The sequence below is a fragment of the Giraffa tippelskirchi genome, chromosome X, assembly GCF_054371585.1.
Source record: "Giraffa tippelskirchi isolate mGirTip1 chromosome X, T2T-mGirTip1v1.2.pri, whole genome shotgun sequence".
In the NCBI taxonomy this organism is placed as follows: Eukaryota; Metazoa; Chordata; class Mammalia; order Artiodactyla; family Giraffidae; genus Giraffa; species Giraffa tippelskirchi.
Genome location: NC_137289.1, coordinates 18361695 through 18374812, shown reverse-complemented (window position 1 = coordinate 18374812; position 13118 = coordinate 18361695). Strand labels below are relative to the sequence as shown.

Below are 13118 nucleotides of genomic sequence, written 5' to 3'. Positions count from 1 at the left end.
GTAAAGTGATTCAGTTATATATGTGCGTGTGCACTCAGTTATGTTCAACTCTTTGTGATCCCGTGGACTGTAGTCTGCCAGGCTCCTCTGTCCATGGAATTTTCCAGGCAAGAATACTGGAGTGGGTTTTCATTTCCTACTTCAGGGGATCCTTCTGACCCAGGGATCGAACTCGTGTTTCCTGCACTGGCAGGTGAATTCTTTACCATTGCACCACCGAGGAAGCCCTTAGTTTTATGGAGGGCTTTACTGTCTGAGCCACCAGGGAAGCCTATATATCTATATCTATATATACTTTTTCAGATTCTTTTCCACTGTAGGTTGTTACAAGATATTGAATATAGTTCCCTATGCTATTCAGGTCTTTGTTGCTTATCTCTTTTATATATGAAAAAGTGAAAGTGTTAGTCATAGACATTCCCTTCTCCAGGGGATCTTCCTGGCCCAGGGATCAAACCTGGGTCTCCCGCATAGCAGGCAGATTCTTCACTGTCTTTTATATATATAGCAATGTGTTAATCCCAAACTCCTAATTTATCCTTCTCCCTCCAGTAACCATAAATTTGTTTTCTATAAGACTACAAATCTTTTGACAGAGTACTTCCTTTCATGCAAATGTGCAACAATATCTGTATGTATAAAAGATGTCTAACCTTGCCAGTAAACAAAATGTGCAAATTAAAACAATGAGATGTCATTTTTACCTGGAATGCCCAAGATTTAAAAGAACATCGATGCCATTATTAAGAAAGTAGAGGATGTTCATGGATTCCTTACAGCTGTGTGGAAGACAGTTTGACAATATGTATCAAAATCATTAAACAAATGAAAACCTTTTGATCCAAGAACTCCATTCCTAGGAATGTACTGGAGTGAGACATCAGAGAAGTATACAAAGATATGTGTGAGGATGCTAATCTCAACACTGTTTATGACTGTGAAAACTTTGAAACCATCCAAATATCCTTCAGTTAATGATTGGCCTGCCGTAAGGAGTCATACACAGTACTATTGATCACAAAGAATCAATGTGGAAGGATAAGCAAGATATATCATTATGTTTAAAAACAACTGTCAAGGCAGTATGTTCATATGATTTCACTTTTGTTTTACTATTGGTGTGTGAAATATATATATGTGTGTGTGTGTGTGTTGTTTATTAAAATTGACTCAAACATATACCAAGCTGTTAATAGTCTTTTTTTCCTGGTGGTTGTGATCCTAGAAACTTTACTTTTCTCATATACTGAAGGTTCAATGATTTACAAACAATTGGTAAAAATTATATATATTAAAAATAAAGAAATTTTTTAAAGTTGCTAAGCTTCTCTGATAATTAAATAATTGCAAATGAGAAGAATAATAAGATACAATTGTTGTCTATCATGTTGAGGAAAAAAATTCCAAGACTGACACTTAATGTTGGATAGAGCTTCCTTCTCTAAACTTCTTTGATCAACCGCATGTATTAGGAAAACTTTTTGACCTCAAACACTAAATATTTATGCTATGTGATGTTTTTTTATAATAAAGATGGAATCATATTATTCATCCTCTTCTGCCACTTGCAAATTCATGTTTACAATGATGCTATTGCAATAAATTTTGGCATAAGAAAAACTGGAAACATTCAGAACGCCCATCAACAAGGGACTTATTAAATGAATTATTGAACATTATGAGCTAATATATGTATTGGTGTAATTATCCATCTTCAAGGAGAGTGAGGTAGTTGTGTGTTACTGACATGGTAAGAGCACCTTATCAACACATCACATCTGGAGGGATATACAGGAAACGTAATCTCAGTTCATGGCTGCTGGGGCGGGGTGGGGAAAGGGACGCTAAGCAGGGAATTTGCTTTCCATTGTTCTCATAGTGCTGTTGACAAAGTCTAAAAACTTGCTTTTAGACTTTTCCCATTAGCAGAATACTACAGATATAACGCAAAAACAAATAAGACGCTTGAATGAATAAAGCAGAATGCACACAACTTAAAGTTAGTTGGTTTGGTGTATTTATACTAGCTTACAACTGAGGACCAAAAAAATTCCTAAAGGGATTTGAGGCAACAGGAAATGCGTTCAAGCTTCGAAGCTGCTCAAGATCGTGCTTATGAAGGAAAAATTGTAACGTTTGGAGCAAGTTTCACTTTGCTTCAGTTAAAAATTAAAAGTTAAAAAAGGACCACTGGGGTCAGGAAGCTAGGTCTCCTGGACAACTGCCCGCCCCTGCCCCCTCCTTCCGACTCCCCCTTAACATTCCCCCTTCCCCGTCCCAGGGTTCTGGATCCCTGGCGCTCTGCCTGATCCCGCCCCACGTGGCCCCGAGGCAGCTTAGGAGGGCGGCCCGGCGGGGCACCAGTGACCGCTGTGGCCTGAGCACAGCCAGAGGAGGAGGGAGCAGAGCCAGAGGGGGAGGGATCCCGCAGTGCAGCGCAATTAGCATCTGCCGCCGCGCGATCCACCTACCGCGCCGATTTCCCCGCGAGCGTCCTTCTGTCCGCTGAGCCAGCGGGAAGCACCTGGTTCTGGGCGCTGTATCCGGGGCCACAGCAAACCGATGGCAGCAGCAGCGGCCCTGTCGGGCGTAGCAGTGCGCCTGTCGCGCTCAGCCATGACCCGCGGCTCGTATGGCGCCTTCTGCAAGGGGCTCACGCGCACGCTGATCACCTTCTTCGACCTGGCCTGGCGTCTGCGCATGAACTTCCCCTACTTCTACGTAGTGGCTTCGGTGATTCTCAACGTCCGCCTGCAGGTACATATTTAGAGCAACTAACTTTGTGGCAGTGGGGGTGCCCAGCAGGATGGCTGACCTCCACCCACTGGCTCACCCGCCCTAGAGCACAGTGACCAGCTCGCCTCGCGCACACACGCTTGCCAACCTGTCCTGCTATCGCCCTATCTTTTCATATAAACGGGCAGCTAGAAATCACTATTTGCGGAAAGCCTGCAATATAACCAGGAAACTCTAAAATAAACGAGAAGTTGAATCTTAAGGAAATAGCTAATTCAAGGAACAGAACTTAAAAATCTGAAAATCCTCAGAAATATTTAAGAAGTTCTTCCGTACATAAAGAGCTTCCCTCGTGGCTCAGCTGGTAAAGAATCAAATGAGCACGCACATTGGGAAATGACAATGAGCACAGGATGCCCTAAAGGAGAAAAAAGAGGAAAAGTTACCAACGACTTAAATAAACTGCACAAGGATGGTCCAAATAGGAAGCAAATCTTCCAAATTTGAAAAAGAAGTGAAAGGACTTCCAACTGGATGGAATCAATTCTAGGCAATAGATGGATGGAGTTAGAAGCTGGAGGAAACTGATCACGTGATCTGAAAGGCATAATTTTCTTCATCCCCCAAAGAAAAAAAAAAACACCAGAACCTTCAGGGAAAAACAAACATTTCAAACTGTACAAGGAGAACATGCTTCAAATATGAAGCAACCTCAGATACAGCCTGTTTTTCAACCGTTGCCGGGAGTGTGAGAAAGGGAATCGGAACGCTGGCATACGTGGATCAAGACTGCGATCACAGAAAATCCAATCACAGCTTCAACATCCCTATTTCAATGAACAGTGTTTAAATAACCATTACAGTGGAAATATTAGTTATGCTTTTTCGTTTTTTAGAGTTAATCTCTAGACAAAGCAGGGAAGACTTAATTATGGTCATAGAACAGAATGGGAATGGTAATCAACTTTGACAAGTACAGGCAACAAGTTAGCAACCAGAGGGGAGGAAAGGGAATAGTGGTGTTATTCTCCTAAACGAGGAAGTCTCTAGGTGAAAGAATAAGGCAAATTTAGGGGCCGAATTGAAGGAGTTAACCAACAGGAAACTTAAAAATAGTGATACAATGGTAGGGAAGTGGGGGAGGAAAACCCAGGAGACAGCAGGAAGGCAGCAGAAAATGTCTCACTTCATCAAGTTAAAAAACAGTAAGAAAAGCATATTACTAGGAAAAATGGAGTTAACCTCTAAATAGGCATGTAAAGTTTTTGCCTCTGCAATGGGAAAGCAAAAGTTAAGAAGAAGAGTAGGCCAGGATTCACTGCTTTTCATTATATGTCCTTTTGTACTGGTTGATTTTTTTTATAATCCTTTATATGCATGTATTATCTTGATTAAAAATTAAAACCTATTAAAAGTGAATTTACTGCAGTTGGAAGGAAATTTGGGGAAAGGGGGTTGGGGAGTGGCCCATGAGTCCAGGTAGGTTCTGCCTTCCTATCTTTCTGCAATAGTGGATGCGTATCCTAAACTGTTCCCAAATGATCACATGAAATATGATTTCCTCGTTTTCCAAGTACACCATAAGACCGTAAGGAAATGCCTGATGAAATGATCAGTAATCTTCAGATAACCCAGAGCTTCCTTACTCTATGAAACTTAAGCTAATCTCTGCAATGTCATGGTTAAGGTAAAAACAAAACAAAAAGTGTGATTTAATTTTTCAAAACTGAATAATTGGGCAAGTACCCCATGATGTTTAGACAAGGTTCTCACATTTTAGTATTGATCATAATAGCAAGAGGGGGGAAATAAGCTAAATGTGCAACAGAAGCTGGGCTAAGTAGAAATAGTTCATCAATGGAATGGGGTAGTATGTGCATGCTCAGTTCTGTCCCACTCTTTGTGACCCCAGGGACTATAGCCTATCAGGCTCCTCTGTCCATGGCATTTTCCAGGCAAGAATACTGGAGTGGGTTGCCATTACTGAGCCAAAGAGAAATATATATTATATAACATACACTCTTCTTAATTATAGAGAAATAATACTTGGAAACACTATTGCACATTTACTATAACCATGCAATATCCCAAGCACTTTGTATGCACCATTTCATTTAATCCTCACAACAGCTCAGAGATACGTGACTATCATCACCCCTGGTTTGCAGGAGAGGAGCCAAACACGGAGAAGGATAGTGGCAGAGTGATGAAATATTGCCAACAATATTATTCTTCCTACTAATGTGAGACATTCATAGTTATGATTTGTTTTTTTCTTTGCATTACTCTGCACTCCCAATGCAGGGGGCCCCAGGTTTGATCTCTGGTCAAGGAATCAGATCCCACATGCCACAACTAAGACCCGGCACAGCTAAATAAATAATAAAATAAATATTAAAAAAACTTTAGTGTAAAATTCACTATCCAAGTGGATGGAATGGATGCTAGGATTTGGGGAACACAGGGTTAGACACCCCATTCCTACACCCTTGGGTTAGCACTTCCAAGTACATGTACCACTGCAAATGAATGGAGGGTCAGGTGTAACTCAGAGCCACTCAGGATTTGAATTTTAACCAAAGAAATTAGTTTTGATGAGATATTAAATGCATTCTTGCAACAATACTCAAAAACAAAATAGCTTTAATGTGGAAACTCTAACTGTAATTAAATGCAATTAATTAAACTGTAATTAAATGTCACTTTCTCCTCAGAAAACATAGTTTTTGCCCATTAACATAGAAACATCAAATATACACAGTTCTAAACAATTGCAGTTAAAAATTTTTTAACTTGCATAGATTATGTACAGGTTTTTGGTTTGGGGGTTCACTTTTCAAATCATTTCCCCTAATTCACTGCAGGTATAATTTCTCTTCATCTGACAGACCAAAAAAAAAAAAAAAAGACAGCCAGTGAAACCACAGCATCCTCAGATTCATTAACCTGCTCAATTCCATGATCATCTGACTTTCATGAGCTGAATATTCCTGGAAACTTTTGGCACAGACTTAATTGTCGAGTGAGGTGCAGTTCTCTTGAGCACTGCTAACACTATCCTAGAGCAACAGAAAATGTCCTTTAATTCAAGCTTTCCTAAACATGCAATTCTCTGAAAGCACCAGATGGGAGGGAGCTCCTCTCTCACATACCAGATCAAAAGAATTCCTTTTCTTTCTTTTTTTTTAAATTGAAGTATAGTTGATTTGCAATGTTTCAGGTGTACATCAAAGTGATTCAGTTATGCATACAAATATATAGAGACTTCCCTGGAGGTCCAGTGGTTAAGACCCAGTGCTTTCACTGCCATGGACCCAGGTTCGATCCCTGGTCAGGGAACTAAGATCCCACAAGCTGCATGGTATAGCCAAATATATGTGTGTGTGTATATATATAATAATATATTATATAATATATATAATTATATATATAATCATATATATACATAATTATATATATTATATATAATCATACATATATAATATTATATCATAATATATATATTATATATATATGACATATGTCTGGAGAAAACTCTTAATTCAAAAAGATACATGACCTCAATATTCACAGCAGCATTATTTACAACATATATATATATATATTTGGCTTCTCCAGTGGCTCAGTGGTAAAGAATCTGCCTGCAATGCAGGAGATGGGAGTTCAATCCTTGGGTTGGGAAGATCCATGGCCCCTGGAGGAGGGCATGGCAACCCACTCCAGTATTCTTGCCTGGAGAATCCCATGGACAGAGGAGCCTGGTTGGCTACAGTCCATAGGGTCACAAAGAGTCAGACACGACTGAAGTGACTTAGCAGGTAGGCAGGCAGGCATAATATATATATATATTCGTTTTCAAATTCTTTTCCATTATATGTTATTACAAGATACTGAGTACAGTTCCCTGTGCTATACAGTAGGACCTTGTTGTTTATCTGTTTCATATATAATAGTTTGCATCTGTTAATCCCAAACTCCTGATTTCTCTTTGTCCCACCCCCTCTATCCCCTTTGGTAACCATAAGTTTGTTTTCTATGTCTCTGAGTCTATTTCTGTTTTGTAAATAAGTTGATTTGTATTATTTTTTTTAGATTCCACATGTAAGTGCTATCATATGATATCTGTGTTTCCCTGTCAGACTTATTTCACTTAGTACGATATTCTCTAGGTCCATCCATGTTGCTGCAAATAGCATTATTTCACTCTTTTTTATGGCTGAGTATTACCCCATTGTCTATATAGACCACAATTTTTTTATCCACTCATCTGTCAGTGGACACTTAAGTTGCTTCCATGTCTTGACTATTGTAAATAGTGCTGCTATGCACATTGGGGTGCATGTATCTTTTCAGATTAAGAGTTTTTACATTCCTATACACTAACAATGAAAAAACAGAAAGAGAAATTCAGGAAACAATCCCATTCACCATTGCAATGAAAAGAATAAAATAAATTTACCTAAAGAAACAAAAGACCTATATAAAGAAATCTATAAAACACTGATGAAAGAAATCAAAGATGACACAAATAGATGGAGAAATATACCATGTTCGTGGATTGGAAGAATCAATATAGTGAAAATGAGTATACTACCCAAAGCAATCTATAGATTCAATGCAATCCTTATCAAGCTACCAATGGTATTTTTCACAGAACTAGAACAAATAATTTTACAATTTGCATGGAAATACAAAATACCTCGAATCTTGAAAAAGAAGCAGTCTTGAAAAAGAAGAGTGGAGCTGGAGGAATCAACTTTCCTGACTTCAGACTATACTACAAAGCTACAGTCATCAAGACAGTATGGTACTGGCACAAAGACAGAAATACAGATCAATGGAACAAAATAGAAAGCCCAGAGATAAATCCACACACCTATGGACACCTTATCTTTGACAAAGGAGGCAAAAATATACAATGGAGGAAAGACAGTCTCTTTAACAAGTGGTGCTGGGAAAACTGGTCAATCACGTGTAAAAGAATGAAACTAGAACACTTTCTAACACACAAAAATAAGCTCAAAATGGATTAAAGATCTAAATGTAAGACCAGAAACTATAAAACTCTTAGAGGAAAACATAGGTGGAACACTCTGACATAAATCATAGCAAGATCCTCTGTGACCCACCTCCCAGAGTAATGGAAATAAAAACAAAAATAAATAAATGGGAACTAATTCAACTTAAAAGCTTTTGCACATGAAGGAAACTATAAGTAAGGTGAAAAGGCAGCCTTCTGAATGGGAGAAAATAATAGCAAACGAAACAACTGACAAATAATTAATCTCCAAAATATACAAGCAGCTCATGCAGCTCAATACCAGAAAAACGAACAACCCAATCAAAAAGTGGGCAAAATAACTAAACAGACATTTCTCCAAAGAAGACATATAGATGGCTAATAAACACATGAAAAGATGCTCAACATCACTCCTTATCAGAGAAATGCAAACCAAAACCACAATGAGGTATCATCTCACACCAGTCAGAATGGCCACCATCAAAAAGTCTACACACAATAAATGTTGGAGACGGTGTTGAGGAAAAGGAACCGTCTTACATTGTTGATGGGAATGTAAACTGGTGCAGCCATTGTGGAGAATACTGTGGAGATTCCTTAAAAAACTGGAACTAGAACTGCCATATGACCCAGCAATCCCACTGCTGGGCATACACACAGAGGAAACCAGAATTGATAGAGACACATGTACCCCAACATTCATTGCAGCACTGTTTGCAGTAGCTAGGACATGGAAGCAACCTAGATGTCCATTGGCAGATGAATGGATAAGGTAGTTGTGGTACATATACACAATGGAATATTACTCAGCTATAAAAAGGAATGCATTTGAGTCAGCTCTAATGAGGTGGATGAAACTGGAGCTTATTATACAGAATGAAGCAAATCAGAAAAAGAAACACCAAAAGAGAATATTAACACATATATATGGAATTTAGAAAGACAGTAACAACGATCCTATACGCAAGGCAGCAAAAGAGACACAGGTGTAAAGAACAGACTTTTGGACTGTGTGGGAGAAGGTGAGGGTGGGGTGATTTGAGAGAATAGCATTGGAACATATATTACCATATGTAAAATAGATGACCAGTGCAAGTTCAATGCATGAAGCAGGGCACTCAAAGCCGCTGCTCTGGGCCAACTCAGAGGGATGGGGTGTGGACGGAGGTGAGACAGAGGTTCAGGATGGGGGACACATGTGCATCCATGGCTGATTTATGTCGATGTATGGCAAAAACCATCACAATGTTGTAAAGTAATTATCCTCCAATTAAATAAATAAATTCATTTTTTTTAAAAAAAGAGTTTTCCCCAGATACATGCCCAAGAGTGGGATTCCTGGATCATATGGTAGCTCTATTTTTAGTTTTATAAAGAACCTCCATACTGTTTTCCAAAGTGCCTGTACCAATTTACATTCCCACCAACAGTGCAGAAGGGTTCCCTTTTCTCCACACCCTCTCCAGCACTTGTTATTTGTAGACTTTTTGATGATGACCATTCTGACTGGTGAAAAAAATTCCTTTTCTACCTTGACTCTATCAATTCCCCCTTCCTTTCCCCAAGGTCCTCTCCAGGTAGGACCAAACTTCTGACTTCACAGACACAGATGAAGGTTCCACGCCCTAGACTTTCCTCGAGCTGGACTACAGCCTGCATTGTGACCCTTGACCCCCTTTCTTGAACACAGTCCCATGACTGCCTTCAGACTGGTTCTGGTCATCTGATTGATTACTGGTGATGACTCCCTTCTCCAGCAACTCAGAGAGACTATCTTTAGAATCCTGGGCCCCAGTATAGGTGTGGGAGTGGTCAGAGAGTGGGAAACAGTCTGTCTTTTAAGACATGTTACCCTAAGTCCAGACCTTGGGTAGTGTTACTGCAAATCTAAGAACTTTGCTTCAAATCCTTCCTGAAGGATGCTTGGGAAGCTAGAAGTCAAGTTCATAAGCTAAATTTTGTTGGACCAAAGAATCTGAATAATTCTGGGTAAGGTAACCAAAGTCTTAAAAGGTGGAGGCCTTTAAAAGGACAAGCAACGGTCTTTTGGGGGTCCAATTTGGGGGTCCTTTGCTGGGTACTGCTGTCCTTCCATCATTTGTATTTCTATACCAAGCACTCCTGTGGTCTGAAGAAGCGAATCCCTGTGATTTTCAGCAGTTCCCTAAAGGAGTGAATGTTAGGTAGACAGAAAAGTAATATAGGGGATTTCCCTGGTGGTCCAGTGGCTAAGATTCTGCACTCCCAATGCAGGGGAATCAGGTTCAATCCCTGGTCAGGGAACTAGATCCCACATGCCTCAACTAAGACCCATGCAGCCAAATAAATAAATATTTTTTTAAAAGAAAAGTAATATAGATGGTAACTACCTTCTACTCCTAGCTTGTACAAACACCCTTCTTCCATTCATACCATTCCAAACATGGCTCCCTCCTGGCATAGTTTAATTACTCCACATACCACCAAGAACTACCCAGAGAGAAGCAACACATACAAACATTTCCAGCTATCACAGTCAAAAGTGAGGTTTTGGGGCCTCTGTTTACAGTTCAGGTTTTCTCCGTGATCTCTTCTTTCTCTAGAGCCACATTATCCCAACTCATCATTGTTATTCTACAGTTCCATGACCTAAATGGTGAATTCACTCCCACTCTATCCTATTTACAATACTAAAGAAGAGGTGAGAGAGTTTTTAAAAAACACAGTCAGCCGGGCAACACAGGTAGAGGGTAAGTCCTTGTGTCTGCACATAGCCACAAGGTGGTCCTGTTATTTATTTATAACTTCTCTGTCAATTTCACTCTCCTTTTGCCTTACCTACCGGGGGGTGGGGCACAGTTTCTTTCCTGAGGAGTTTGAGCTTTGGTGGGCTTCTTAGGGATGCAGTACTCGGGCGTGCAACCCCTCAGCACTGTCATATAAGAAGAGACCTTAGGGGATCCGAGTCTCATTTGTATTCCTTCCTGTTCTCATTCTAAAGAATGAACACCATAACCACCTGTTTTGAGTGGCTCCAGGAACTAAGAGTGAACTTCACATTTTGTGGAACCATTGTTTTGTTGCATACTAGATGTGCTTCTTCTAGGAAACGAGAACTTCTAAACCAGCAGAGATCAGACTTGCAGGGACACAAAGTACAACTGTTGCAGATGGGTCAGGTGTACTTATGAGAGACACCACCTTTATTTCTGCCCCTCCGTTCTGAAACTTGCAGATCTTGGCAATGGGAGAAACAGCACCATAAATGGGTTCCAGGTTCATAGTGGATATTACCTCCTAGCAGCCTGAGCTGCGATTCTCCTTGCCACATGCTCCATACAGCAAGCATACCAATTCACCCCAAACATTTTGGGCACCACAGGATCTGCTACATGATAAGAGCCAAGAGGCTGACCTACTAGCATGGAGAGCCTGTTTTAGCTGTGGATCCAAATTAGCCTGGGTGTGGTAGGAATAACAAGTGCTTTTAGAAGTCTTGGATGGTGGCCAAAATCTCTGCAATTCCCATAAGGATAAGCTACCCCATTTTACTTCCTCTATTGATAAGGAGGGTGATTTGCTCCTTCTTAACCCCATAGCTCTTTCTCCAGTGGCCAGGGAGCATGGGGCAGTAGACAGGAGATGAGAGTCTGTCTCTGCCTGGAAATTTCTGAAGTCAGGAGGTTTCCTGGAGCAGTCTATTCCAGCAGGGTGAGCAGAGACCATCATGTGGTGGATTACGGAAGAAAAGGATGGGGGCAAACTTCCACACCCACTCTTAACTCTGCATCCCTCAGAAGGTGCAGAAGATGATTTCAGTGTTTTCAGAGATACAACCAGTTGGAGCACAGAGGTTAGAGGAAGCAACAGAACGTTAGGATAGCCCTGACACTTACCAGCCACATAGAAATAGATGATCATTCATCACCTCATTTATCCTCACAGCAATGGTTGTGAAGGAGACATATATAGCCTGGTTCATAAAAAGCCCTCAATAAATGGAAAAAAATAGGCATACTCCTCTCAAGTCTTCCCCAGGTCCAAAATCCCTTGGTCTCCTACAAAACGTGTCAATTGACTAATTATTTAATTAATACCTGCCGATCCCGTATTAGGAGTTCAGTTGAGAAGAAGATCCACTCCCCCACATCCAAATCTCACCATGTTTCTCTCCTGGCTGCTGACTTGGGCTTGCATAGCTAAGTTGGGTAGCTCACATCTTAATGGATAAGTCATTCTTTAACGTGAGTAGGTCATAATACTGAGATAAACAGGTAAATTCCAGCTCTGATGAGAGAACAGAGGACTTTCTTTGACATCTGCATCCTGAGGAACCCCTTGGGCAGGAGGTGACACGTTTCAGCTTTGGGGACCCCTAGACCGGGATGGCAAGACGCGAGTTGCGGACACCCACAGCCTATAAGATCTTTATAAATAATTGGGGAGAGACCCGAGCCCACCCACCCAGTGGGCACATCTTCAATCAGGACAGACTGTGACAGTCTTGCCTTCTTTTTCCCAGGAGGGCGATTTCAATGAGCACAAGGTTTTAATGACCGCCCTCCACCCTCCCTGCCTCGGCCGACCGCCCGCCCAACGTGCTGCCTTGCTCTAGGGCTGCTGCGTGAGCCTTGCGGGTGCACGAGCCCGCCGTGTCTGGAGGCCACGTGGAACAGGGCATGCCTGTGGATGTCCACACAGAAGGCAAGGATGACGGCTTCGCCCGAGAAGCAGTACAGGCAGCCATCAACCCCATGTTGGACCAGGTCAATACCTGCCTGGACCAGCTGGAGGAGAAGAATGACCACCTCCCTGGCCACTTCCAGGAGTGCTTGAATCTAACTGGCAGACACATCTTGAATTCCAGCAGCCGCTCAGGGAGGCCCCAAGCGATTGGCAGCCCCTAGTGGAGCCCTCCAAGGGCCCCCGAGCCAGGCCTCAACCCTGCCTGCCTGAGCCAGGCTCTAACCTGAGCCCTCACCGCCTGGCTTAGGACTGGCCTCCAGATGTCCTGGGGGATCTGCCTGCCTGGGCCATCCTTCTAGTACTTCTCTTTGTGTGCCTGGCATACCCCCATCTCCAGGCACCCCCACTTGGGATCAGGTGTGGGCCTGTGACCCACCCAACTTGCCTGCCTGCCCAACTCCTGAATGCTGCTCACTTTGCCCAGGCCTTGAGTGTTCACACTGAAGTAGTCTCCAACAGTGTGTGCACACTCACACACACACACACATAAAAGGTCCTTAATATTCTCAAGTTTATATTGCAAACCTCATACAAAAGAAGAGGTTAGGCTTGGTTTGGTGGATTCTAAACGGAAGCCTAAATGTCCCTTTTGAGAGGGTCTTTGGCCTTATTGGGGGAGTTTGGATGCCTTCAGGCT

General features: G+C 41.6%; 1 protein-coding gene and 1 pseudogene across 1 annotated transcript; both read left to right on the top strand.

Moving 5' to 3' along the window:
* The first annotated feature begins 2316 nt into the window (after positions 1-2316).
* On the top strand, positions 2317-4155 carry SMIM10 (small integral membrane protein 10). Its single transcript, XM_081566449.1, has one exon. It carries the CDS (start codon positions 2563-2565, stop codon positions 2767-2769), a length of 207 nt encoding a protein of 68 aa, XP_081422575.1. The 5' UTR covers positions 2317-2562; the 3' UTR covers positions 2770-4155.
* Positions 4156-4205: 50 nt separating this feature from the next.
* On the top strand, positions 4206-12728 carry LOC145535575 (bublin coiled-coil protein pseudogene; annotated as a pseudogene).
* The last annotated feature ends 390 nt before the right edge of the window (positions 12729-13118 follow it).

Excerpts from the sequence above, each read along its gene's own strand:
- SMIM10 (XM_081566449.1), top strand. The coding sequence starts at position 2,563 with ATGGCAGCAGCAGCGGCCCTGTCGGGCGTAGCAGTGCGCCTGTCGCGC.